Here is a 23,632-nt window from a genome sequence, read left to right on the forward strand (position 1 = left end):
ACATTACCCTAAAACACATATTTACGGTAAAATCTGGGAAGGTGCAGGAAAAGCACTCATTTTCACTCTAAACTATTTTAAGTGGCAACAACACAGCATACTTACCAAAATTCTGCTTTGTCATGTCAGCTTTCTATCGTCCATTCATGCAGCAGCTTCACAAAATCACCCCGGGCTTCTGCATTGAATGCATGTGCCTACCTCATTGCTTTGAAATCAGTGCCATTCTAATCCAGCAGGATAATTTTACCAGTGAAGTCATCAGAATTTGTTAGGCCATCTTCCGTAGCTCTAGGAGGAGCTGTGTTTGTCAAAGTACCTTTAAATGTAAGGAGTCTGAGTATACACATCAAATTGCATTTCAGCAAGACTCCTGTATGATTGTCTCCCATTTCATCATTTTTTTTCAACTCAAAACAATAAAAATTAATTTCACTTACGATATTAGATTGGTCAATTACTCAAAATCACAATGGTATCTGTCTGGTATCTATAAAGGATAGATACCTTTTATGGAGCTATCTATATAAAAAATAGATATCTCTTTAGAAATTTTGATGTCATTAGATGTTATTGCCTAGAGAAAAAAAAAAAGTCCTTTCATTCACGATTTGTTCAAAACTAAGCTTGCCGCTTTGCAAAAAATATACTATTTACATATAAATATATAATATACAGCACTGTATAAGTTTAAAGTGTAAGTGATTTGACTTAACATATATTATGAAATGATGACCACAGTAAGTTTAGTTAACATCCACCAATTCATATAGATGCCAAAAAGAAAAAAGTGTGTTTTTTTCCCTTGTGATGAAAACTCTTAGGATCTCCTTAACAACTTTCAAATATGTCAGACAGCGGTGTTAACTATAGTCATCATGTTGTACACTGAGGACTTTTTAAACACAAGTTCCTATTAGTTCAATGCCACTTTTGGCTTAGTAAATCATATATATGTGAACTTAAAAAAAATAGCCTGGACCCTTTCCCAAGAACTTCCTTCCACTGCATGCATTACTGCTGCCCCTTTTGGGATCATGAGTGTGAATTATTTTCATGGCTCTTGGCCGTAGCCAAGACAGCCTGAGCTTGCTTTCCATCCCTAATAATAATTATGTTCTATATAATAATTATTATTATTATCCTTTCTCCCAAGTAGAAAAGTGACTGGACCAACCCAAAAGGACTAGGCTCTTCTTCCTCTGATCCAGATTTTCTTCTGTTGCAGATTGGATTTGAGGACCCTCCCCTCCAGGTACAGGCCGCAGCTTCAGGGAGTGGGAACGGAGCTGATTCTGAGCCAGCCCGTCATGTCTTCTCCTTTTCCTGGTTGAACTCCCTGAGTGAATGATGTTCATTCCAACTGCTGCCCTTTGTCTGCCTGGCTGAGATGCACACCAGCAGCAGGGAACCTAGGTGAAATTAATATGATGCAGGTGATGAAAGGGACCTCTGAACAGGATTTCTGCAAAAAAAAGAAGAAACCCTTTAATTCCAGATGACTTTCCAGAGGGAAAACAATTTTGAGAAAACAGTTGCTGAAAGTATTGGAAAAAAGAAACTTGACCTTATGCAAATCTTTTATTGTGTGGGAAACATTATGAAGAGTATGTAGGTGTGATACATGTGTGTGTCTGTAACAAGTGGCAAGTGTAAAAAAAAGTGTGCACTACACTATTGTCTCTAATAGGCACTGGCTTTTGTTATAATATAGTAGCTCTCTCTTTCTTCTTCTTTAACATTGCAGTTGGTCAGTGAAATTCAGTGTTAATTCAGAAGTGACTGATTTATCAATATATGGACAAAAGGTAAATCATTGACCAAAGATATGAAACATTTTACAAAGGTTTCCTCTTTTCCATAACAGATGTCACTGAGGTATATCCAGAAATGTTCCTTAGCTCTGGTGACACTTCTTAGTCCAGAAGGCTGAAAGCCTAAGACATTTCTGGTGAATTTTTCTCAACTTAGTTAGATGTGCAGATATCAAGCATTTGAATTAAAAAAGAATTTCCAACAGGAACTGTCTATTATGTATCTACTGAGGCACAAAACCTGGTGAACCATAGAATAACTGTGTGTATTTAAATATCTATACACACACAATACATATTTAAAATACATATATATACTTAAATCCTGATTTATTTGTCCCACCATAATGCCTCTTTCAAAAGTATTACTTTATTCTGTATGAACTCTTAAATAAATGTTGTTTTTAACAACTTAGTCTTATAATGATTTATTCAGTGTTTCATGTGATCCTATTAATATGTTAGTCAAGTGTCTTCAAAGGGTCCCAAGGGAAGAAGCATCTTCATACATCCAAATTAATTTCAGATTATTATACATTCAACTGAATTTTTTTTAAGTTATAACTCAACTACCAAAGATAAATGCACTGTAGAACTAATTGGATGTGCCTGTTCCATTTTCAAAATGCACAGTTTATATTCTTAAAAATTACAGTGATGAGGATTGGTATAGACATAAATGAGAAGAGCATTTGTGAAGTTATTAAAGTCAAAATATTTTTTATTTAAAACATTTTCCCAAGTGCCATTTTATAGCAATTAAATTCGTTGCTTTAAGTAGAGAAGCTTTCAAGTTTCTCCTATTAAAAGTGGGCACTGAAATAGCATAGAAAAAGTATATCTTTGGTACCAAATAGTAGCTTGATAAAGTGAGTCTTTCTCATAACAAAAACAAAAAACAAGCAGTGTTGGCCCTATAGTTTGGAGGAATGCCTTGCAAACCTCTCTCCTCTTTGCCTTTCCTCTTTCCCTGTCCTCTACAATTATTTAACATTTTATAGTTAATCAGGGTTAATTATTATTTCCATTATGAATTGATCTCCTATTCATAGAATTATCAAGTCTTAAAGTTGGAAGAAATTTCCCAAATTATTTTAACTTAACCTCAGAGGTGTAATCTGACGTACAGAGAGGCAATTGCAGTATCTGTGTAAGCCACTGGTGTATGTTTGCATTTTTAGTAGGAAATTAATGCAAGGAGTTTTGCTTTCTCTTGTGCTGAAGTCAGGGTGAAGAAAGCCAGTAGCTGAGAGCTTTACTCCTACGAACATGGAAAAGGAAAAATAAAGTCACCATTATCTTTGCAGCTTTTATTAAAAATATAAATATTCAACATTCTCTTACACAACCAAATTGACCAAGGATTGGAAAGATGTTTTATTACCGAAACGTTTACAAGGAAAGGTTGATTCAAAGAGCTTACAGATTTTGTTTCACCCACCCAAGAGAATGACATTCTCTTTGGCTCAGACCACAACAAAATAAATTGGGTGACTTCTGTCTGCTTCAAAACATTTCCTTCTGGGTCTATACTTTCTAAACACCATTAAAGACACCTGGAAATGGAAACTCAGAGTAGACAATACAAATAACATTTTGTTGCTGTTACTGCACGTGAATACAGTTTGTGCATGCTAATTAAGGAGTATAGGCTCTCTCGCTGTATATCGGCTAGGCTTCAAGCTATAAAAAAATAAACAAATGGTATTAGAGCAATGCGATGATACAGGATACTTTATTAATTTTTTTTTCATTTTTTTTTTGTGTGTGTGTGCTAAATGCTGCATCTTTTTGGCCAAACGCACCGTTTTATTTCCCAATTATCTCCATCAGTTTCCTGTTGCTGTGAGCTTGCTGCGCTAACTGCTCAGCCCTGGCCATTTCCAAGACTTCTCGTAAGAGGTGGAAGGTGAGATCCAGCGAGATGGGAGGTTCCTCGGATCGCCTCTCCCTCTCCGGTGTCTCCTGGCGGCTGCCGAGGGCGTTCTCGGCTCTGCGCTCGGCGGGACCTGCGGGGCTGTCGAGCGGGCGCCGGGGCAGCGGCAGCTGCTGCAGCAAAGCGCGGAAAAAGTTGGCAGCCGCCTCGTCCGGCGAAAGGCGGCTGCCGCTGCCGCCAGCGACAGGTGAAGAGGCGGGCAAGAGGGGAGCAGCGGGGCTCTTGTTGAGGTTACCCAGGCGGAGGAAATATTCCTCCCCCATGCGGAGCAGGACGGGCCGAGCCTGCGGCTGTTGGGGCTGCTGGGGTTGCTGCGGCAGCTGGAAGAAATCCAGGCGCTGGGGGTGCTGCGGGGCCTGCCGGGCGCCTGGGATGGGCCCCCGGCTGAGGAGGGCCCTGCATGGCGGGCAGGGCAGGAGAGCCACCAGCAAGACGCCCGCGGACAAGAGCAGCGGCAGCCGCATGGTAGGGGCGCTCGCTGCGGCACAGAGGTGGGCGGAGAGAGGAATGAGAGAAGAGAGAAAGAAAGAGTTGGTCAGAGTTTAGCTCAAATGGGAGGTGCGCTTGGGGTCTTTCTACCGGATACACACAGACGTGCCTTGGGGGTTCAGGCAGGCACTGTCCGCGGTGCTGAAGCTCTCGAACTAGGACTTCTAGAGTTGGAGTGAGCTGGGGCGGGGGGTGGTTTCAGGAAAGGGGATGCCTACAGGGCTCAGCACTAAAGCTCAGCCCCTCGTCGGGCTGGAGTGACCCTTCTTCCGAGACCCTCGAAGGGTCTCTGAGCCCCCTTTCTAATGATCCCCAAAACCGATTCCCCGAACTCTAGAGAAGATCTACAAATTTTAGATCTCACCCCCACCCCCACCCCGCCCTCTCCGGATCTTTCAGCGTTGTCCTCCAAATTGAGAACTGCTGCCTCCTCCTCCTTTTTCTCCATCCCAGCCCTTGCGTCCTTCTCTCGGGGGTCGAGATCGATGGCGGGAACTCGTCTACAAGGCCAGCGAGGAGTAATTGGTAGCAGCCGTCTAAGTTTGCTTTTGACACATCCCGGCTACTACCGGAATCTTGAAGCACAGTCAGCAAACACACACACGCACACACACAGGCGCACACACACTCACACTCACACACATACTCTCAAAGGGACACCCGGCTCCGCCGCGCACACCATGGCAGTTTAGGCAATGCAAAGTTGGAGGCGCGTTTCCGTCTAAGCACTCCCTACCTTGTGAGGTGCTTCTGCAGGTGAGTGGGGCGCTGCCGCCTCTCTGCAGAGGGACGTCTGCGGGGCTTTTTCAGGGGTTTTCTTCCCTTCGCCTTTCTGTCCTCACTCTCTTTTTCTTCCCCTCTTATCTTTCTCTTCAGTCTCTCAACGGACTTGGGCTCTGAGTTTCTCCACAACAGAGCCTGGAGTGGGATTTTATAGCGTCGACCCTCTTCAGAAACCACGCAGCATTTGCCTAATAAGCTGACGCTCTCTTGACAGCTCGATTGCGTGCTGCCTCTGCTCCTGCATAAATCATAGGGCCCTGCCAGAGAACGAGGGGCAGAGTTTTGCTATCTCAACACTGAATCTCACATCCAATTATATCAACAGATATTTATCGCCTCCTTGGTGACGTCAATGAGCCCTAAAATGGAAGGGCTTCTTATGACTTGTCCATTGACAAAAATTCTTGAATGAGATTTCCCAAGTGTGAAAACATACTGATCTCTTACTATGAAAGGTCGAATTCGGGGTCAGAAGGACATCGAATGAGAGGGGAGGGGAAAAAGAAAGTGCGAGGGACAGGAGGTCCATCAATGCACAGTCCTATGGAGAAAGCAGCAACCAGTTCTAAGGGTTGGATCTGGATCCTCCTCTTTCCTCTCCCTCCTAACTTCTCTGACCAGTTGTCTCTGGCAACACCTCTGTATCTGAAAATAATCCTTTGCTAGAGACAGGTGTTGCATCAACTTTCTGCCTGGTTAAGAATAATGAACAAGTAGATAGGATTGTGGGGATATCTAGCTTTTAAGCCTCTACCTGCTTTTTCTTCCCAAGAGCAAATAAAGGAATTATGAGTCTGCAGAAACAAGACCAATGAGTCTCTTGAAATGAGGCTCAAGTTTAAAAAAAAAATGATTGGCCGGAGCTGCTTTCCATAATGAAGTGGCCCAAACTAGGGTCAGTTGGGAATGTAGTGAGATTTTAAATTCCCCCAGAACTTCTCTGCTCCCTCTTTGTCTCTCCTGTCAGAATCCAAAATTAATAATGGATTTTCTTATTCTCAAATTAGAGAAAGGATTTGTGAGCGGTGTATGAGTTATACAATCTTCATTTGGTCTACCTGATGCAAACCCAATGAAAGAAGCATTCATTCTAACTTCCGGTTTTATATTGGGAAAGGCTCAAGCTGCCTGATAATAGGGCTGAATTCATCTTCTGCACTTTTCACTGATAAATATTGAGCCCATAAAAAGGTAATCTCATTCATTTTATTTCTAAATACTATTAACATCCATTATAGTATCCAACAGGGACACCCAGATTGTTGTTGGTTTTTTTTCTTAATCATCTTTTTTTTCCAAATTTAAATGCATGGAAACCTGATAAATACATAAATGCTCTCTGCTACCACAGAATGTAATGCTAAGCTTGTAAAACCATACTCAAATTTCAAATTAAATTGACACTATCATATAAGTAGGAGGCTGTTACCTCTAATTTTGCAGTTCAAAATGAAATTCCAAATTCTGGTGTCTGTGATTTAATTCAGCTTCTAGATAACCATGAGTTATTTATCAGAAATCTCCTGTTGCTCATTTCTGGTTAGCCCTGCTGCTTTTTTTGTAGCTACATGATAAAAGATGCAATACATATTTCAACTCCCATTTTGGGTCTATACTAATCCACAACTGCTCTTACAAACAAAAGGAAGGTAGAAAGAGAAATGCTGGCAGTTTCCAGAGAATTCAGCCTATAGTTGGATCATTGTGCTATGGAACATACTTTTAGATGAAATGTACATAAGAGAACAAAGACGTGTCTTCTGGGAAATACGTAGGTTGTTAATGGAAAATGAGAATTATAGAAAAAGGTTGAGCTTCTATAGGGAAGCAGTGTTTTATGTTGATGGGGGCATACAGAACCTTGTTTTTTGTTACTGTGAGCTTTTTTTTTCCCTTTGAGTGGAACTTAACTTTTTGTTTAATTTCCTTTATGACCCCTTTACTGTCCCCAGTGGCAGAATCAGCTTTGAGGTCAATCTGGAGGTAGAAGTAGATTTGGAAATTCAGGTAAATGGATACAGAAAAAGAACTAGGAAAAGGATAAGACCATGAGTTTAGCTGGGAAGTCCTGAGAGGTTCCTCCAGAGAAGATATACATTTTGGACTCTGACTAACCCTACATCCCTTCAGATCTCTCTCCTTTGGGCCATATGAAGGATGTTTTAGTATAGCTCCCTCATCACTGTTGAATTCTTGCTGTCAAATTTTCCTGGAGTAGGTAGTTGGTGGGGACAGTTGCTCTGAATAGGGTGAGGACAAAAGGCCTGGATCCCAGAGGAGGAGGAACTGGGTAGAACAGCCCTTACTCAGTGATTAATCCAAAAGTAAGATCTCATCAAATCACTGACTTGAAGAGATCATTCCGTTTAAATGAAAACCAAAGATAACCTCTGGTGACTTACCTAGTTAGAGATAAAGTTAGAATTAGAATCCAGTTCTTTTGACTAGCAGCCTGTACTATTTCTGTAACATAACAATACCTTTTGAACCTCCCCCTTTTCTAGGAAACACACAAACAAATAGACATGAGAAAATAAAGTTAGATAAAGTGAAACATTCACACACCAATCCTAAACTTTCTTTTATTAAGAAATCTCCTAAGGCATGAGACCACAGAGATTGTCTTTGCATACTGATGCCCCAGCACTTCATCTTAAATCTCTGGGTGCACACACTGCAATTTACCTTTCAGCTGAATCTTGTATTATAATGTGAGGCTTTAAAATGTATTGCCAATTTACAATGCATTAGTTTGATCTCCCACCTTAGTTCATGTTGGAGAAAAGGGATCTTTGGATAAAATACAGAGTTCTGTGGTTCTCAAAATAATTATATAAATGTGTGACTGGAGAAATAATATGATGCAGAGGACTTATATGTGCAGTAAACTGAATGTCCAAGTCCATAAAAATCACCACTGATAGATCTGATCCTACATGTAGGAGTAACTAGTCACTGGAGAACCAATTTAAATGCTTTTAGAACCTAAAAACACAAGCCAAGGAACATGGGCATAAAAATAGTGATTACTTTACATTTTAAACCACATTTTTTCAGTAAAAATATACTATAGGATATAGTTAAATTTTTAAAGACATGGCACAGTAGCCCAATTAATAAAGAAATATCAGATATAATAGAACTGCTGGGTTTATCCTTGGCATCTGCATCTCCTTGCACTTTTGAGGAACATCCTAACATGTGCTACTATTAGCAAAATTCATGGCAAACAAAGACAGTCTCCAAGTTTGCTAACTGAAACATTTGCTGAAAGGAATCTACCATCTCCAATGACAGTCTTTTAAAAAGTCTAGGGTAGACAGATGTTTTGGTAACTGTTTGTGCTTCAGATATGTTAGTAACTGCCTTCAGCTTCCATAGGTAGGACTAGGGAAAGGATCTCAAATAGCACAACTACCTAACTGCTTTACCACTAATGATAACTTCTATTATCAAAGCTACTTATCCCTTGTAGAAATTTGGAAAAATCAGGAAAATATAAAGAAGAATGTAAGATTCCTCAATTCCAAAATTGACAGATAATCTCAGTTAATATTTTGTGTCCCTTGAGAATTTTTCCTGACACATACATTTATGTAATTGAGATAATAATATGCTTCCAATTTTGAATCTCTGCTTTAAAAAAGAAAATAATCTCTCTTATTTAAAACATAAAAGTTATTGGTTGAAGGAATCTTTTCCAGATTCCTAAATTAGGCTTAGGATCTGTGCTCAGTGCTCTCCTAACATCATGAATGTCCTTCATCATAGAGTTCACATTTTTAAATAGTTACTGGTAAATATGTCTTCCTTTCTGGACTATAAGCTGTGTGGCAGAGACTTGATTGTCTTTATAAACTTCCATATTCAATACTCACAGCCCTAGCACAGTGCCAAAACACAGTAGATAACCAACACACCTTCTACATAGATGAACTACAGAAAATGTGTTGAATGAAGTATAGAAAATGACCCATAAGCCACCGATCAAAAAATAACTAGATGAACATTTTATAAAATTTTGCAGTCTGCTTTTTTTTTTTAAATACCTCAAGTAATTTCCTATATCTAAATAACATCCATTTTATTGACTGAAGGAGATGTACCACAATTTCTATACATTCCTCATTTTAGATCACCATACTAATGACCTGCTTTGTAATTTTTCTTCTACACCTTGTCCTTGTACCTTTAGGTACTACATCTACAGAATCATTTTCTGATCTTTCAAATATAAATAATATCTCTTAACTTCCAGATGGTAACGAGAATATTAGTATCACTTCAGCTTTTCAGCCTCCTGCATCTTGATCTCCCAGGCTCTCTCCTCTGTACTTTTACTTCTAGGTTGTCAGTGTTAATCTTTTTATAACCGTAGTTAAGTCTTCAGTGTTTTGATTATAGATTGATCTAAAAATCAAACAGTAATACAGGTTTTTAACCATTGACTATGTAAAAGTTGTTTGCTGCATAACAAAGTCATAGACTCTGATTATATCTCCTTTCTTGTTTTTGTTTTACCAAATCATCTTTTTTCATATTCAACAGTCTGATTTTTCCTAGAATTACTCTCTTAATTTTGTCCCCCTCCCTATTTTCTATCATGACAATCTTATCAAGCCTCCCCTTCTATTTAAGACCCCTCCCCTTGAGCACTATGACATCCCGCTTTAGACTGGTTACTTTCTAAATCTGGTGCACAAAATTCAATTCTCAATTAAATTCATTATCTAGAACCACATGTTTTATTTCTTCCTGATTTCTGAGTGTATTTTGCTGGAGCACATCCACAGTTAGCTTTCTAAGAAAGGATGTATGGTAAGTAGATTTTCTGACTTCTTGCATTTCTGAAAATGATTTTATTTTATTCATATAATTGCTTTCAATGATACTTTAGCAAGGTACATAATTCCAGGTTGAACACAATCTTCCCGTAGGACTTTGAAAGTATGGTTCCCTGTGTTTTATCATCCAATGTTGCTGATAAAAAAAATCCAATTTATTCTGATTCTCATTTCTATGTAGGACCCTTTTCCCTCTCATTCACACTTGAAGATTTTTGTATTTTCTCTTTGTTGCTGATATTCTGAAATTTATTTATTTGAATTTGGGGATTCTTGTTCTTTAAGTGTTTAAAAATTTCCTGTATTATTTTTATGTTTTTTTTTTTCCATTTTCTGTTCTTTCTTTCTGGGACTTTCATTGTAAGATGTACCTTCCCTGTTGGTCCTCTCTGTTCATTATATTCTCTCTTTTTAAGACTCTTTTTTTTGTTTGTTTGTTTTCTACTTTTTGGGAGGACTCCTAAATATCCTCCAACTCCTCAGTAAGTTTTATTTTATAGCCATATATTCAATTTCCAGGCCTTTTATTCTTTCTCCATCCTTTCTTCATAGCCTTTATTTTTGCTTTACAGTATAATCTCTTGTCAAATTTCTTTAAGAATATTAACTAGGAAAATTAGTCTTCTTTCTCTAAATCATCTATTCCATCTATGGTCATTAAAAAAAATTTATTTACTTTGGCTTCTCTATTTTATGTTGGAGACTTCCCTTAAATCCCTTAAGGTAACCTTTGTATAAATGGTGGTTCTCTCACATTTAAGAATTAGGTGACACAAAGCTAGCTGGGAGCTATCTATGAAGAACAAGGACCTTGTTATCAAGCAGCCTTCCATTTAGGGTGATTAGAAAGACAGCAAAACAGTCAATACTGTGGGATGTAATATCCATCAGTGTTAAATTATAGAAAACTTTACTGTGACACTATTCAACTTCAATTGAGGAAAATTTATGTATTAGTTTGTTAAAACTGCCAACACAAAGTGCCATAGACTGGGTGGTTTAAAGAGAAATTTATTTTTTCACATCTCCAGAGGCTAAAAGTCCAAGATTAAGGTGTCAGCAAGGCTGACTTCTTCTGAGGCCTATTTCCTTGTCTTGCAGATGGCCATCTTCTTCCTGTGACTTCACATGGTCTTTCATCTGCGTATATGTCTTAATCTCATCTTCTTACAAGGACACCTCTTATACTGGATGAAGGCCCATCCATATAACCTCATTTTACTTTAATTACCTCTTTAAAGGCCTTATCTCCAAATATAGTCACATTTTGAGGTACAGCGGTGGGGAGTGGTGGTGGTAAGAACTTCAACATATGAATGTTGGGGGGATGTAATTCAGCCAATCACAACATACTTTACAAATGTTTATTTCTTTGCCTTTTGGCCTAACAGGTAGATATTTGAATGTTCAGTGTTCTCACAAAGAAGGAAAGATTGGTAGAGGGATTAACTCTTCCATATATAGACCTTCAAGTATGCTCCCTATTTTCACCCCTTTTCTCCTTCCTGCCTTTGGCAATACTTGGAGTTTCTAAGTCCTGAGCCCCTCCTGAGTTCTGCAGGTGGGATTCTTCCTCAGCTGCCTGCTCCTTTGTGTGGCTTCTGCAAAGACTTCTATACCTCTTACATAAGATACTCCATCTTCTCCGTTTTCCTTCTTCAGCTACTTCTTTGCAGACCCATTATAGCTGCATCCTCTGCCTTGTTTCCTCAGCTACCACTTCATCTTCTCTGTTATTTCAGAAGTTTGTTAAAGCCTCTTATCTGCTTATGGTCCTCATCCTATTCTCTTTATCATTTGGGGTTTATACTGTCATTTTAATGGGATCTCAGAAGGAGGGAAGGTAAACAACCATGTATTTTGGAAAGACTTCTGAATAGAGAGAAGTAGATTGTTAGAGAGGAGACTGGAGGAACAGGATGCAGATAAACAACCTATGGTCTTTTGGTCATTACAACTGGGCCTCTGTAGCAAGAACATCACATGCCAGTGATGCCAAGAGCTGTATAAGACAATGGCAGGGTCTCCTATGATTGCTCCAGGAGCCTGGGACACTACCTGTGGGCAGCCACACTCCTGTTTAGTGAAGGGGTAGGGCTTCCTTTCAGTTCCCCATCAGTCAATAATTCTCTCAGCATCCAGAAATCACTAGGTGTCTCATCTCCTTTCCTTAGAAAATGGTAAGGATTTTATTATCTGTCCCTTTATTTTTTCCAAAAGTTAGGAAGTAACTAACTCTAGGGAGATGACTCAGAGCTACAGAAAAGGGGCACGTTTCTGCTTCTCTAAAAAGCCCTTGCCTTGATAGACATGACTGACCTTTCTATTTACATCATAATACATTGAATTTTCTGTTTTAGGCTCCAGATAATGGATGGAGGGCAGTGAGAAGATGTGTGTGAACTTTGTGTCATGAAGGGCAATTTGCAGCAACTAATCATCTTACAATAGTTGGTCATCGACCAAGCATCCTGCATAGGTATTTATATTCATGAACATTTCTCGACTTTAAAGAAAGGTTTCTCAAAGAGCTCTCCTAGGAAAGTTACTGGTGTTACAAAGGGAAAATAACAGAGGGGGGGGGGGATATAAAGAAAAGCTAAACACATTTTTTACTGCAAAAGTTTCTAGTACTTTAAAATATTTTTCCTGCACTGTAAATATTCAAGTCTTCAGCATTTCCCACTTATTTGACACAAAGCAAGTATACTGTGGGACTAATCGGGAGATATGATAAGTCAAGGCATTTCATGGAGAGTCCAGCTTTATTCTTTGGCATCCATATTAAAGTACATGACTAGAACTACTGAGTCATCTTCTACGACTCCTGGGAAAACCTTTAAGGATGACACTTTTTACCCTTGAAGAGAAGGTTTCAAGAGAGGGTATCTATTCCAATGCTTTTCAGGATTACCTGCCCTGGAAAGGGTCACATGGGAAAGAGTTGTAGAACTCTTCCTCACCACGCATAAATGATCAGGTCTAATGCATACCTCCTCGTGAGGAGAAGAAGATGATCTCTATGGTAATTTAACTCAGTCAAAATCTGTGAGCCCACCTTGCAACGGAGGACCTTCTTTGGGTATGAAAAGGCAAAAGTGTCCTAGACAAAACTGATTGCAATGGGTGATACTAGGTTTTTCACTAAAAAAAATTAGGTGACTCAAGAGAGAGGATAAAGTGAGGCCTGTAAAGGTGGACAGAGCAATTAGCAGTCAATATTTAGGAGCTGTGGATTTCAAAGACGTTGTTCCTGGTTGTAGGTGTAGACTTTTTCTGAACCTTGCTACAAGCTCTTTTCATCTCCAAGGCTTCTGTCATTCACCTGTGGGAAATGTGATGTTAGCTTTCATTAGGAAATCTACAGTTATTTTCGTGTGTGTGTGTGTGTGTGTGTGTGTGTGTGTTGTGTGTTTTCTGTTTTCTAGCTCTTGGCAAGATTACTTCCCATTCTGTAGCCCATAACTCCTGGTACACTGCTTACACGTGGTATTTACTGGTGTTTAGACTGACTACTAGATTGTTCTACTAGTACTACTAGTACTAGTTCTGACTAGTAGATTGTTCTGCTTAAGAGAAGGACTATGTTAATTCGAGGTGGTCTCACAATTATGAGTCAACAAACCCTTGAAAGGATGGTTATACAAAATATATGTGGGAAAGAAAGGATCTGTCTCATTTGCCACAGTCACTGTTCTCTCTCCCATGAATTTTAGAAGTGATCTGACCAACAGTGTTCCCAGGATAATGAAAAAAATTTTAATGGCCTCAAGCAGCAGTGAAGTTTAATGCTCCTATTCATATAAAGTTAAATATAGATACATATTTGAGCCTCACCTCATTTTTCCAACTTGTTTTCCTTGTAGTTTAATTCTCAATAGCTGTGAAGTTCTAACTTGTGCTAATGTACTCTTCACAGCAACAATAATTGCAATAAAGGATTTTTCAAATTTATATAGAGAAATAAAATTACATAATCTGATAAATTTCTTCTGTAAAAAAAGTTACTCAGCTTTTTGACGCAGAACCATATCTGATTCCTATTTATAATGGAATTTGTTCTAATATCTTTACTTGAAGTTTTCAGTAAGAACAAAGCTCTTCAAAGCAGCCTTACAAATAGAATAAAGAATGTTAACTGGTTCCGTGTTCCTGTGGGGATGCACTAGACTTCTGATTGGCAGTTGTCCAATTACTGCAATATTGTTTTGACTCTATTATTTCCTAGGCGGGTGACCTTAGACAAGTTATTTAAATTTTCCAAACTTATTTCCTTATTTGTCAAGCCAATATAAAATGTTGTTTTCTTTATTTATCCCCTGTAGGGTTATGGGATTAAATGAGATAGGGAATTCAGGGCCTAGACTATAAGAAGCAATCAATAAATATTAGGTATTATTGTGGTCAGCTAAAGACATGGTTGTTGTTACGGCTGAAGGCGGTGATTCTATTTAATCTCAGTTCCTCAGAGCCTAGCCGCAGTTCAATATTTATTAAGCTTAATGCTTATTAATTAAATAAAATAAATGTAATCACTGAGATTTTCTAATGCCAGAGGTTTTTCAGCCACCCAGATGATTTAAGAAAAAAAAAATAATTAATAGGTTTTACTTTTTTTTTTTTAAAGATTTTATTTATTTATTTGACAGATGGAGATCACAAGTAGGCAGAGAGGCAGGCAGAGAGGGGGGGGGGGGAAGCAGGCTCCCTGCTGAGCAGACAGCCTGATGCAGGGGCTGAGCCCAGGACCCTGAGATCATGACCTGAGCCAAAGGCAGAGGCCCAACCCACTAAGCCACCCAGGCACCCCTAGATTTTACTTTCTTAAGAGAAGTTTTGGTTTACAGAAATACTGAGCAGAAAGTACAAGGAATTCTCACATACTCTTCCTCTCCACCTTGGTTTTCCCCTATTGTTGTCATTATTACTAATGTCTTGCACTGGTATGCTACATTTGTTACAACTGATGAGCCAATATTGATATACTATTACCAATAAAGTCCATTGTTTGCTTTAGGGTTCAGTCTTTGTGTTGTATATTCTGTGACTTTTGACAAATGCATCATGTCATGTATCCACCATTACAGTATCACACAGAATCATTTCATAGCCCTGGACATCCCCCTGTGCTCCATCTATCCATGCCTTCCTCCCTCCCTCCCTTCCTCCAAACCCTGATCTTTGTACTGTCCTTGTAGTTTTGCCTTTGTCAGTATGACATAAAGTTGGAATCATACAGCATGTGGCCTTTACCGACTGACTTTTTTCACTGAGCAATATGCATTTCAGTTTCTGTCTTGTCTTCTCAAAGATACATTTTTACTTAGGAATAGCATAATTTTGAGTTGAGAAATCTCTGTTTAGCTGGTGTCATCCTGTTTGGTAGATGCCTGCTCACTTAAGGATTATTTTTCTGTTGAAACTTCTGTTCTTAGCCTGATCATTTATCTATTTAATTGAAAGTAGGTGTACTCAAAGGGGAATTTTACATTATAAGGAGGCATTAAAAACAACAATTAACATTCCTAATAAAAAATAAAATACATGGGCGCCTGGGTGGCTCAGTGGGTTAAGCCGCTGCCTTCGGCTCAGGTCATGATCTCAGGGTCCTGGGATCAAGTCCCGCGTCAGTCTCTCTGCTCAGCAGGGAGCCTGCTTCCTCCTCTCTCTCTCTGCCTGCCTCTCTGCCTAATTGTGATCTGTCTCTGTCAAATAAATAAATAAAATCTTTAAAAAACAAAAAACAAAAAACAAAAAAACAAAAAATAAAATACAAGAATATATACATCGCTTTTCTATTCCAAGATCAGTAAGTCCCTCACTTCCTAATGGGAGCACCTTCATTGACCCACAGGCTGCTACAGACTTGTCTGTCATTGTCTCTGACTGGGTCATGTGAGTGGATGACCACTCACATCAAGTTGGCTAATGTTTCATTTATTTTCTCCGTACCCTAAACATTCTTGGATGACCTCACTATTGTTCATTCTTAGTCTCTGGCCTAAGGCCAGGCAACAGAAAATAATCATTCATCAAAATTTTTTAAAAATCTCCTTTACTCATCTGTTTCCCTGAAGTAATCTCCAGACAGATACCCCCGCTCCTTTATTCAGTCAGAGGGACGAGGTGGGGACAGCACAGGTACAGTTGCCTTCACAGCTTTCCAGGAGGCCAGCCTTGGACTACCAAGCCTCTTCCAAATCTCATTCCCTTGATAATTTCATGTTCATCCCGTTCCATCAAATATTCTGAGATACAGTTTCTTGTGCAGCCCTTCAGCTTCTTGTTACCTTCTTAATGTTTACACCTTTCAAGTACTTATAAACAGTAAGTCTCTCCACTAGTCTAAATTTAGAAAATGCATAAATATATTTATTTGGTTCCTTCAGTGGCTTTTCTAGGCGCTTGAACTTTTCCTAGGGCTTTTCGTGAGAGAAGATGGGAAAGCTTAGTCTTTTTACTAAATTTCCTGAAGCTGGATCATTTTGATTTCTGAAGAAGAGCTGCCATGTTCATCCTGCTCCCATTTCTATGTCTAATTGTGGGGGTGGCTCCTGATCTTGCAGCATGGTGCCACCGAGACTCCATTGCCATATACACAGGTGGCCTTCCTGGTACAGTGCCAGGGTGGTGAGACTGGTCAGGATGGGATTGGGAGCATCAGGTAGAGGATGGCTTAAAGCAGGGCCCTTATGTCTACGCAAGTCTCAGTAGCATCCCCAAAGTAATGGCAAGGCCTCTGAAATCAAGTCAACTCTCTCTGACAATGAACATCTTCTTTGGGCCAAGAATAAACATAAAAATGAACATAAGCAGTGACAGAAAATTGGGGCTTTGAGGTTTTAATGAAATACAAATATGTCAACCCATGTTTCTATCTGCTGGGATTTTATCAGAAATCTTCTGCTGGAAGGATGCCCTGAAAGGGGCTGAGCAGGTTCTCGGGAACTAGCCACAGAGACTTCTCCTCTAGGAACTTTGGGACACTGCAGCAACTTCCATTTTGGTCAAGGAAATTGTAATAATGGCTTCCCTTGTTTTTGCTTCTTCCAGAAGCCTTCACCTTCCTTATTTCTCCTCTCACTGGAACTCTGCTAAGAAGTAGATGTTATTATCTACAGTCTATAAATGAAGAACCAGAGGCTCAGAATGTGAAAGTAACTTGGCTGATATATCCCAGCTGATACATGGAGGTGTGCTGGGATCCCCAAGGAGCTCCTCTGTTCTCTTCTTCTCCTCTTTCTCACTCAGGCCTCCCAGGAGCTCTGGGGAGGGTTAGGGAGGGGTCAGATGATTTAGAAGGAACAGGCCCCATATTTACCCCATGCGTCCAGTTTGTCTCCTTCCTCAGCACTAACCACAAGGTGTGATTATGAGGAATACCACGTTACTTGTGTTCATGTCACTCAAAAGAACACTATCTGGCCTTGCTGGGAACATCCCTGCAAACTTACCTAGGTATTATCCATAGTTATTTGCTGTTTGCTCTCGGTTTTTCTTAATTTTAATCCTCACACCTCTTCTATATAAACTATGAGGAACAATCCCATCTATCATTTGCGATCATTCCTAGGAGCAATGGGGATCATCTACGAAAAAATATGCTTATCCAGATCTTCAAAATAGATTCCAACCTCCCCAAATCTCTGGGCCTTGAAAATATTTATGTGGTTTCTCATTCTATAACGGATGTTACATTGATGTTTATGCTTCACACCAGTTTCTAAATTAATATTTGCTATATGGAGGCCTGCTAATTAATATGTACCTTTCCTAAAATTTCAAATCAGCTATTTGAAATGGGAGGAAGGCAGAAAGCAACTTGAAAATTCTGTGCATAATGAAGTGAGGAACAAGCTCACATAATGAAGACAAACAATTATACAACATTTGCATGATTCTTTTTTCTTGCAACATGAGACAAGACACACAGAGCTGATTAGCATGCTGCCTTTGCCGTGAGCTTTGTTTCTTATTTCCCCACCATTTCGTAGGATTCTCAAAGCCTAGAGCAGGTCACACTGTTTTGTCAAAGTTTTGTTATATTATCCTAGGAACTGTTAGGCAACCAAGATCACCTTGCCAAATTCAACCTGATCCTGGTGACTTCTGTTTCTGTGACGGTACTGGGGGTGTGTTCCTCAGCTGATATACATATGCCCACAGCAAGACCCCAATTCAGGCTCTAACCACTGAATTCACCTAGCCAGAGAGCACTAAAATTCTTGCTAGTCTCCAAATTTTTACTGAGCTTCGACTATGTCCCAGCCCCCATGTTAGATGCTGGAGATAAAAATGAACAAGTAAAATACCTGTTGCCCTTGAAGTATTTACTGCCCATCAAGGAAGATATGTGAACAACATCTATAGTAAGCATTCTGTGAATATGAAGAGGGGAGTCTACTCTGACAGGTGGGTGGGGAAAGATTCTGGAAGAGCTCCACAGAAGGAAATTGATTCAGGCAAGCTAGGTATTCATCCAAGGTGCTTGAGAGGCTATCAAATAGCATGGTTAAGAGCCCACCTTCTGTGTGACTGGATAGGTCATATAAATTTTCTGTACCTCAGTTTCTTCATCTGTAAAATGGGGATAATAGTAGCACCTACTTCATACAGTTATTGCTATGAGGACTAAATGAGTTGTATAAAAAGACCTTAGTATGGGTTCTAAACACATTAAGCGCTCTGTAAGTGTTAGCTCCCATTATCTGAACTATGGCAGGAGCAGGAGAGGGAAGTCACAGCCTCAAGAGATGTTAAGTGCAAGTAAAGGCAGGATGTAAGGCAGAGGAAGAAATCCAAATGGATCTCATCATTCTGGCTTGGGTGATGGGGCCGTTGGTGAACATAGCAGGAGATCGGTTTGGTTTAAGAAGATGGCAAGATTTATTTGGGAAATACTGAAACTAAAGAATCTGGGGAATATTCAGATAGAAACATCTAACCAGCAGTTGTAAATAGGAACGTGAGCTCTGGAGAGAAGTCTGAGCAGGGCTAGAGAACTGGAATCCTTAACAAGAGGCCGAAGCCATTGCTCTGAATGGTCTAGGGAGTGGGATGAGAAGAGAAGCTAGTGAGGGAGCTGAGGACAGTCAAGATTTAAAGGGTAGCTGGAGGGGCGCCTGGGTGGCTTAGCAGGTTAAAGGGTAGCTGGAGACCATGGAAGAGACTGAGGAGGGGCAGTTCAAGAGTGAGGAGGAGAACCAAGAAACCATGGTCTCATGAGGCAAAAGAGAAAAGAGCTCTTGAAAGAGAGAGCAGTCAGAAAAATAAAATGCTGTACAGAACTGCCATGATAAAAAGATCAAGAGAGATCCATTTGGTTTGGCAGCCAAATCCAGGGGTCAAAGGGCTTGAAAAAGCACTGAGAAGAGAACACTGAGAAAGCACAGAGATTTTAACTGTAGGAAGAAACCACCTCCTCTAGGGCTAGGGAAACAAAAGGCAGACGTGGGGGCCACTGGAATCCAGCTCCTTGGAGGAGAAGCCCCACGGAGCTAGGCTCTGGTCTCTAAGAAGGGAGTGCTGTCCAGTGGTACTGACACCTCTGGAGACTCAGAGAGCTGGGACTCAGGGAAGGGAGCCCCTTCAGCTAGACTCGATGCCTTGGAAACTTGAAAGATGGACCCAGGAGAGGAGGGGCTGGGATCTCTGTGGAGAAGGGCATGATTCTGGCTCTGGGGGTGCTGGCAGAAGCAGGAGACTGGACTCCACATGGAGTGTGGGCATATTACTGGAGAGATGCTGACCAAAGCACATCAAATGGGGAAGAACAAACCTTTCCCACCTCCTTCTGCCTACCAGAGTCCCTCTAGTGTCCCCTCTCAGGAAGACCCAGTGGAAACCAGAAAATAAAGGAGAAATGGAGTTTGCAGACTGCTGGTCCAGGATCCCAAAGCAGAACCCAGAAAGGTGGTTTGAGGCTGAGCAACTGGTTTTATAATGCACGACCCTATGAGCAGAATTTCAATGGTTTGGAGGAAAGCCATCGAACAATCAGTTGAGAAGTAGAAGTTAAGACAGTAAATCAGGACCATTTTTCCCAGAAAGTTTTGCTGTAAAAAAGAGAAAGATAAAGTGGTATATTGAGGTAGATATAATGTTCAGAAAGGGCATTTAATCATTTGTTTGTTTGTTCAATTGTTTACCAAGAAGGAAGACCCTAAAGCAAGTTTCAACCTGAGCCTACAGCAAGTTGAGTTCCATACTGATGAGTAAAGGCACCTCAAGGAGATGGGAAAGGTGGAACCCAGGGCACAGGTGCAGGGGCTAGCCAAGAAAGAAGCAAGAGAACATCAATTCTCTGAGAGGTGAAGATGTTGCACAAAACCAACCAAACTAAACACCCACTTTGTAAGTGATGTGCTTAGTCTACTAAATGATCTAAACTATCAAATGATCGAAAGTACCTCTCCTCTTTTCACCAAGGAGATCTTTCAGGTCTTCACACACATCATCACTGAGGCCCTCTTGGACCACCTTATCTAAAATTTTAACCCGTCCTTCCCACATACTTGAAAACCCCCTTTCTATTTGTCTTCCTTAGTGCTCACATTCTACCTTAATTTTTGGATCTATTTGTTGTCTCTCCAAAAGGCAGGGATTTTTGTCTGTTTTGTTCATTGTTGTAACCCAAAGTTAAGACAATGCTTGACACAAAGCAGTGCTCAATAAATATTTGCTGAATACATGAATGAATGAAATCCCCATTGTAAGTACTACTGAAAACAGAGAAGAGGATACATATATTAACCAACCTGTATTCAGACACCTTCTTCTGGGCCCTGTGGGAGACATGGGAAAGGAAAATGGAGGAGTCTATCACAGAATTTATATTTGAAGAAATGAAACAAATTAGCCAGCATGGTAAACAAAGAATGACTGAACTCTGCCTTCCTTCTTCCCAGCCTCTATTTTCCCCTTCAGACTGGTCTCCAAACATCTGTCCCTTTCTTGGATCCCTGGAGACTCACAGTCCACAGCATCCTTTCTTCTCCCCAGCCCAGGATTCAGTGCCTTCAGCTGGTCAAGGTCATAAGCTTCAGTGGGCAGAGTTCTTGGCCCCCTCCTGGGAATAAGATTAGAGGGTCTGAGCCCACTGATGCAGGTTTCTCACACCTGACATGTGTGTGTTTTGAAAGCCTCATCAGAGCTGACTTTGATGGGCAGCAGGAGCCCTCCAGGTAACGGACTGCCAGTACTGTCAGCCCAAATTGGGTGATGGGGGTTGGGGGTCAAATCACCAACTGTCAAGGTGTTAGAAGAGATCTCAGAGTGCTTCATGGATGCAAAGGATGAAAATCAGCAACACTGAATAATCATGTGCAGTTCTTATATGAATCATTGGGTAATAGTGCAGTACTCTGGACTATTCCCACAAAATTCTGCTTATTCTTTTTGGAGCAAACCCAAATTTAGTGTGCTTAATGTGTATGCACACATACACATGACACACAGAACTGCAGAGACATCACACACACCTATAATATACAAACACAGGCAGGTACTGAGTGTGTACGTGAAGACACACAAACATACACATACACACACACTGCAAAGCCTGTCCTCAGCGAGAGAGTTTGGAGAAATAACTTAAAGAATAAATAAGTGAGTGAATGAAATTAATGTTTTACCTGTAATCACTTAATAGAGAATAGAACACAGTAACCACAGTAACTCTCAACCCCACCAGTTTAAAAGAGTTTCTTACTGAGATCAGAGTTTAACTTCTTTTTTAAAAAATTCAAAAGGGTTCCTCCCCAAAGCTTTTGCTGTGACTAGAATTTATTATTTTAAAGGATCCAATTTGCTGGGGACATTTTCCTTTAAAGAGAGGAAATCTCTCTAAAGAGAATGGCAGTGTGTTTACTAGTAAATCATGCTGAAGCAGCAGAATTGGGTTCATGGAAAGGGCACTGGATTGGGAGCCAACTGAACTGGATTCCAATCATGTCTCTTTACTATTGTTAGATGCAACTGTGTGCAAATTACCTCTTCTCTCAGAGTCTCAGTTACCTCATTTATAATTGGGTGGTGAAGTAGGAGAGTGTTTATTTAAATATAGTGCACTGACCATCCATACTCATCTGTATTCTGTCTTAAGGCTTCCTGTAATAGGGAAAGCCACAGATTGGTTCTCAACTGCCCTACTCCCCAAGGATATTTGTCAATGTCTGAAGATACCTTTGGTTGTCACGACTGGCATCTGGTGGGTAGAAGCCAGGGATGCTGCTAACCATCCTTCCACACACAGGACAGGTCTCACAACAAAGAATTATGCAGCCCAAGATGTCAAAAGTGCCAGTTAAGAAATCCTGCTCTTGACCCAACGGTTGATTTTGTAATTTTAAACCCTCTCCTTATTGGCAGACTGACAGATATCAATCTACCTACTGTTATGGACTAAAAAGTAACCTTCCAAAATTCGTATGTTGAAGTCCTAACCTTCAGTACCTCAGACTGTGAACGTCTTTGGAGATAGGGCCCTAAAGAAGAGGTAATTAACTTAAAAGGGGATCAATAGGGTGGGTCCTAATCCAGTAGGCCTGCTGCATTTATAAGAAGAGGAAGGGACACCAAGCACACACATACTCAGAAGAAAGGCCATAAGGGAACACAGTGAGAAGATAACCAGATGTTGGCAAAATAGAGAGGCCTCAGGAAAAACCAAACCTGCCAACATCATGATCTTGGACTTGCAGCCTCCAGAACTGTAAGAAAATAAATTCCTGTTGTTTAAGCCACGTGGTCCGTGGTATTTTGTTATGACAGCCCTAGAAAACTAATACACCCACTTCGCAAGTACCAAGAGAATTCTTTTCCAAAGCAGTGGAATACCCACGGAGAAAAGACCTCCAACCTGACAGCTATGGGTTGCCAGGACTATTGCCTACTTCCCCACATCACATTAAAGGGAACTGCCAACCTGCAAGCATTGGCCACTCCCCTTCCCCCCTTACACACACACACACACCCCCTCAAGATCAACTTATTGTCTGGTTCTTAAATACGATGGAATACCCAAATATCATTGGACTTTTGAAGAAATTCCTCAACATAAGAGAGACCAAGATAAACAAAAAGAATATGTTACTCTAAAAGGAACAGGCATACTTTAGAAAAAAAGCACAGTTTAACTTTTAAAAACTCTTTAATTATTATTCCTAGAAAGAGAAAAAATATTATTGCATCAACAAAACACAAAAAGCTAATGAGGACAAACTATTATAAAATGAAAATGTGACTCTGAAATTCAAATAAATTGTGGATAAAATCTAATAAAATCACCAGGTAGTAGAACACAGAGCAGTGAAAAACCAAGAAAAGGTAAGATAGAGAGAGGATCAGCCCAGGAAGCCTCACATCAAATCAACGGAGTGACACAGAGAGAAAACAAAGAGGAAGAAATCATCAACGAGATATCACAAAGGATTTCCAAGAGTCAAAGACTTGAGTGTACAAATTAAGATGCCAATCAAGTGTCCAAGACAATGGAGCTACCTAAGTCACATACAGGCATATATACATATACACATCCAGGCTCAGCATTACAGAAGTTCAGTATTTCAGTAATTAAGAAGCTTCAGCAGGAAAAAGAGAAATTTAAAAGATACTTATAAAAAACAAAAACTCTTGGGGCGCCTGGGTGGCTCAGTGGTTTAAAGCTTCTGCCTTCCGCTCAGGTCATGATCCCAGGGTCCTGCGACTGAGCCCTGCGTCAGGATCTCTGCTCAGCGGGAAGCTGGCTTCCCTTCATCTCTCTCTGC

The 23,632-nt window shown here is 40.2% G+C and overlaps 2 protein-coding genes across 4 annotated transcripts in view; one reads left to right on the forward strand and one right to left on the reverse strand.

Moving 5' to 3' along the window:
• Positions 1–2,232, forward strand: part of TRIM55 (tripartite motif containing 55) — a 54,597-nt gene extending 52,365 nt beyond the window's left edge. For both annotated transcript variants that reach the window (XM_059392865.1, XM_059392864.1), the window contains one exon: positions 1,229–2,232. In XM_059392865.1, coding sequence (XP_059248848.1) covers positions 1,229–1,351 — 123 coding nt within the window. In that variant the 3' untranslated portion in view covers positions 1,352–2,232. The remainder of the gene's footprint in view (positions 1–1,228) is intronic.
• Positions 2,233–2,606: 374 nt separating this feature from the next.
• Positions 2,607–23,632, reverse strand: part of CRH (corticotropin releasing hormone) — a 102,605-nt gene continuing 81,579 nt past the window's right edge. For both annotated transcript variants that reach the window (XM_059392866.1, XM_059392867.1), the window contains 2 exons: positions 4,976–5,279; positions 2,607–4,228 (listed from right to left, as the gene is read on the reverse strand). In XM_059392866.1, the coding sequence (XP_059248849.1) occupies positions 3,624–4,214 (591 nt within the window). In that variant the 5' untranslated portion in view covers positions 4,215–4,228; positions 4,976–5,279 and the 3' untranslated portion in view covers positions 2,607–3,623. The remainder of the gene's footprint in view (positions 4,229–4,975; positions 5,280–23,632) is intronic.

The sequence above is a fragment of the Mustela nigripes genome, chromosome 3 (assembly GCF_022355385.1).
Source record: "Mustela nigripes isolate SB6536 chromosome 3, MUSNIG.SB6536, whole genome shotgun sequence".
Classification (NCBI taxonomy): Eukaryota; Metazoa; Chordata; class Mammalia; order Carnivora; family Mustelidae; genus Mustela; species Mustela nigripes.